We start from the raw sequence: 5398 nt of genomic DNA on the forward strand, positions 1-5398 counted from the left end.
TATTAAAAGTTCATACCAAAGCACTAACCTCATTTTGGTTCAGGATTTTCCGGTATTCTGTGCTGCGTGCAAGAATGGTAACTCGAACTTTGCCATCCTGTGATCAAAATGAAAAGTTGGAATAATATTGGATATGCTCAGACAATAAAAAAAAAAAAAAAGACAACCCAAATCTCAAATGCAATTTCCCAGAGAGGCGAAACTCACTAAGCAGACACGGACACTAGTAGCCTGAGTCCTTAACCATTGTCCATTATCCCAGGAAATAAAAATAGATATCTACTTTACAAGAAAATACATCTATACAGTGAATTAATACTCAACTGTACACAGGGACAAAACATTTCATATTGCAGTATTGAGGGAAATGGATTAACATTATGTTAACATAAGGCAGGCACATGCTCTCTCTCAGATGCAGAAGCTAAAGGAGCTGATCTCATAGGGGCCCACAAGAAAATACTGGAGAATACTATATATCCAGTAGATAGTGGACACTGGGAAGGAAAGAACCCAGATACACATTATGGATATAGGAGAATTGGGGTTTGCTGTCAAAATCACTGTAGTGTTAATAGGCTTGACAATAATATACTATTTCTAACAAAGCTAAGAGGAAAAATTTAGAATGCTCCCACAACAAAGACAAGATTGATGCTTGAAGTAACAAAAGTGCTTGGATAATTATACTGTGTCATGTGTCAAACTATAACACTGCACCCTAGAAATGTGTGCAGTTATTATAATCTATTGTGATATGTGATATCACAATATATTGTGATATGTGACATAATATGCTGATTATGAATACATATAAGTATTCCACTTTAGCCATGGAAGACAAAATCTATTCATTATACTACTACTTTTTTGTTGGTTGGTGGGTATATTGTTTTTAGCAGGGATTACATGAATTAAATGGGAGAAAATAGGGAGATATGGGTAAAGAAATAGACAACGGACAAGGAGAATAAAGGGTATTCTTACAGTACCCTTTAGCTTATCTGCAGTGGCTACTGACTCCTGAATTCAGAGGACTACAGACTCAGGAACGTTATCATAGCAAGCACTGCCTCCTGCTTGCTTGTTTATCTACAAAGGTGGCATTAGACATGAATATCCAAGCCTATCTCAGACCCCATAGCACATCCATTACCTTGGTTCCCTCTTGAGTGATGTTCAGCCTATGCAGCACATGCTGGGAGAAGGCTCTGAATAATCCTGTGTTCTGACAGCCAGAGATCTAAAACAAAAGCACCAGTTCACATGCCAGCAAACACTCNCGCACTGGGACTTCAGGCGATCGTGATGTAAGGATATCTTAGATGCTTACCAGAGGCGTGTTATAGAACAGCCCGTACCGCATGCGGGGCAGCAACGAAAACACGGCTTCTTTAAAACACACCTAAGAAGGAAGACAGTTTAGAAGATAGCACAGTAAGGTGAGTGCCTTTCATAGGTCACCACCAGAAGGTACGCACCCTTCATAGGACAGCAAGGTGTGTGCCCTTTATAGGATAGACAACACCATAGTAAGGTGAGCCCTTCATAGGACATCACAGTAAGTGATGCACCCTTCAAGCCAAAAGAGCAGTCCTCATTTTACAAAGTAAACCTTTCTAAGGTTTTAAGGTTTCTTTATAAAAATTCTAGCCACAAAAATCAAAAAACAAGCAAGCAAGCAAGCAAGCAAGCAAACAAACAACAAAAACCACCAAGAAGTCAGAAGTGATGGTAACAGCCAAAAGAAACTCAAATTCAATCTTTACTATGTGAGTTAGTCACTTGCACTTGGCAGTCACTTAAAGACATTTCACCAGGTTTCCAGTACCTTTTTGGAATCATAGGTTTTCAAATGTATGACATCATAGTCAGTAAATGCTTTCCAGGTATCGGAGAAGAGGTCGCCATACCCATAAGAGCTCTGAAGGTAGAAACAACAAGTTAGTGCCACAAGAGGATGCTTAAGAGTAACCATACATATGACACCACTTCTACACATGATAATATGATCACTGAGCCAAGTCCATCACAATAAGTACATTGCATTTGGAAGGAAATTTCAAAGCGAGACAATGGCTTGAAAGCTTAAACATCAAATATATATCCTCCCTGTTGAATAATGAATCATGTGACAATACCTCATTCAAGTTAATAATGTCACTAATAACATCACATTATACAACAATCTATAATACTAACAATATCTGGGATGCTGCCAGTCCCAGGTATTGTTCTAAGCACTATAGACTATTAATTCATCAAACAACCCTGCAGTTCTAATGAGCTAGCTGATGTCCTTATCCTAAATTTATACACCCGGAAGCTGTATATAAATTCAAATACTTTGTCTAAATTGTGGACCTAATGCGTCACAGGACTGGGGTCTCAGACTTCATGCCTATATACTCCATGACAGCTGCTTCTCAGTGGGAACCTGTCCTAATGTATTTATCAATTTGTCTCCTCCCTGGAGGGTAGAAGGTAATTACGAACTCTGCCAGGTAAAGGGAGGGGTGTGGTCCATTTTTAAATGATGGGACTCAGACTGAAGAATCCAGCCCAGAGACAGAAAAAGCACAAGCCATGGGGATACACTCAAAATCTGTAGCTTCTTGTCCATTATGGTGTCTTNTTATGATTATAGTTTTTTTTTTTTAAGTTTTGAAATGTTTAGGCTTTTCCTACTGTAGATATTTTAAGGGTATGGAGAACTGTCAGATTTGGTGACACAGAAAGGCTTTGCTTTAGTGTTTCTCCAGCAATGGTACAATAAAGACCCTCAACACTGTGTACAGTGACACGGTCCTATTGCACAATAATAAATAAAGAGTAATTATAAGAAGTAATTTTAAACAATTTCTTGAGATAAAATACTCTAGGTAATATAAGGTGCCTCCTGAAAGGAAATGTTGTTAATAATAAAATAGATTTTGACTGGACCCTTCTCAGGAAACTTGGGAATTATTCAACAATAGCCACTTCTAGAAACTTCATCTCTATATCCTCCAGATTCAAATTATCCAGCAGTGGAAGAAGGAACAAACATCTTCCCACGTCACACTGAGGAATCCTTGGGTATTTTTCGAAGTGACAAGCAAACATACAAACAAACAAAACCCTCCTCCTGTCAGGTCTCAAATTTGAACACACCCAGAGCCTCAGACACACAAACACCACTTGTAGGACTTAGCCCACAGGTGTAGAGAAGGTGAGGGTGTGGAGAGGAGGTCATGGTCAACCTCGGGACCCGAGGGTTCCCTCACACTAAGAGAAAATGTTCAGAGAAGTAGCTGTGTCTTTACTGAATGCATACAGACCTTTTCTCTGCAATACTACAGTATGACGTGTTTGCCTGTACGGGGCGATTTCAGAGCACCTAGCAGGTTATGCATGGCTACGTGCAGTTCTATACCACTTAACACAGAGGACTTGAGCATCTATGGATTCAGGTGTCCAGAGTGGATCTTGGGACTAGTCTCCTATGGACCCAGGGAGAACACTGCATGTAGAAAAGATGCTGATAGCATCCAGTACATAGCTCAGAACCAGAGAGAAAAGAAATGTGGGGTGAAGGAAGAGGAACAGGGGAGTGGGAGGAGGTGAAGGGAGAGGAATATGGGGGGCGGTGAAGGGAGAGGAACCTAGGGGAGGGGGTGAAGGGAGAGGAACATGGGGGAGGGGATAAAGGGAGAGGAACACATGAAGGAAATCCAACAGATGAGAAAAAGCTAGCTCCATTCAAAAAACGGACAAGGAAAGATGCCCTTATACTAAGAAAGCATAGTTTATATAAAGATATAAATAAATCTTTATACAAATGATATGCATAGAGAGCCTTGTACAAACCCTGATAAAACTTTGTTTAAGGCTGCATTTTCATTTATTCCCTTGGGGGATAATACAATCGGAGAGAGAAGAAGAGACTTAAAGGAAAAAAAAAAAAAAAAACCTTTCAAACTTCTGCATTGTTGACCTTATGAGAATCAGTCATCAGCTCTATAATTAAAAAGGAAAAGAAAAGGGCTAGTGAGATGGCTCAGCAGTTAAGAGCACTGGCTGCTCTTCCCGTGGTCCTGAGTTCAATTCCCAGCAACCACAACCATCTCACAACCATCTCTAATGGGATCTGATGCTATCTCTGGCCTGCAGATGTATATGCAGCAGATCACTCAGACATTAAACAAATAAAACTAAAAAAAAAAAAACCCAAAAACACAAAAAAACAATATTTTTAAAAATATGGCAAAGATGTTCTAAATCTTCAACACCAGAAAAAAAGTGGCTTTCTATGATTTTGGAGGCTGATGGCTTTGTGGAGGTGCTCAGTACCCAACGGGACGGCACTGAGCTTGTGAAATGGCATCTTAAAAGCCTGTGTCTAACTGTGGCAATGGTCCTCAACCTTCCTAATGATGCAAACTTTTAAGTGTTCCTCATGTTGTGGTGACCCCAACCATAAAAGTATTTTCATCACAACTTCATAACTGTAATTCTGCTACTGTTATAAATATCTGTGTTTCCCGATGATCTAGGTGACTCCTGTTGACCATCCAAGGCAGTCTTGGCCCATAGGTTGAGAACCACCGACTTAAGGCTTTGCTAACAGAAATTCAACTGTGGACAATAGAATCACACAGTACTGTTCCCCGGCAACCTACAGGCTTCTAAGCACTGAATTCTGGAGCAGCTAAGCATTGCTGTTCATATGAGAACTTGATTGGGAAGCTAGCAAGGACATCTCTGACCAAGAGGAAAGGCTATAAGGGAGGAGTCAGAGGACCAGCAAAGGACAGCGATAACACGGGGGCAGCCAAGCACACTGCTCAGACACATGAACGCTGCTTATCCATACCAGAATGATGGTCAGACTCCTGCAATTTATGTGTCCAGTTGACAAGGGCCTTCATGGACTTTCCCCAGCGGGCACACAGCAGGCAGGACAGATAGAAGCTAACTCGCTTTAACTCGGTCCACTCAAGAACGAGGTACACAGGCATGCGAGATGGTATGGAGAAGCTTCTAGAAAGCACTTGAAAAGTGTCTCTCTACCTCACAAGCTCTTCAGAGGACTATATAAGGGGTGCCTTCCCAGTCCACAGCAAGAATCCTTGACTCCACCCATCAGTGTGTTACCTTAGAACCTGCTGTGTCTTGTCTGTAAAACACACTAATAAAAATCCTGATCCAAATTCCCCATTGAAAGAGTGTGTTTTTAGTAAGGGCTTTAAAAAAAAAAAAAAAGTCTTGCAGAATTGCTGAGAGATGTTTTGCAGAGAGGTGGCCCGCTTAAGCAAAAGAAAAGAAAAAGAAAGAAAGAAAGAAAGAAAGGCAGGAAGGAAGGAAGGAAGAAAGAAAGAAGAAAGAAAGAAAGGCAGGAAGGAAGGAAGGAAGGAAG

At 40.6% G+C, this 5398-nt stretch overlaps 1 protein-coding gene across 1 annotated transcript in view; it reads right to left on the bottom strand.

The window, feature by feature from the left end:
* Nucleotides 1-5398, bottom strand: part of Eogt (EGF domain specific O-linked N-acetylglucosamine transferase) — a 36021-nt gene that overhangs the window by 8837 nt on the left and 21786 nt on the right. The window contains exons 11-14 of the mRNA XM_021164135.2: nucleotides 1832-1924; nucleotides 1334-1405; nucleotides 1157-1243; nucleotides 17-97 (exon numbers count right to left, since the gene is read on the bottom strand). Coding sequence (XP_021019794.1) covers nucleotides 17-97; nucleotides 1157-1243; nucleotides 1334-1405; nucleotides 1832-1924 — 333 coding nt within the window. The remainder of the gene's footprint in view (nucleotides 1-16; nucleotides 98-1156; nucleotides 1244-1333; nucleotides 1406-1831; nucleotides 1925-5398) is intronic.

The sequence above is a fragment of the Mus caroli genome, chromosome 6 (genome assembly GCF_900094665.2).
Source record: "Mus caroli chromosome 6, CAROLI_EIJ_v1.1, whole genome shotgun sequence".
Lineage (NCBI taxonomy): Eukaryota > Metazoa > Chordata > Mammalia > Rodentia > Muridae > Mus > Mus caroli.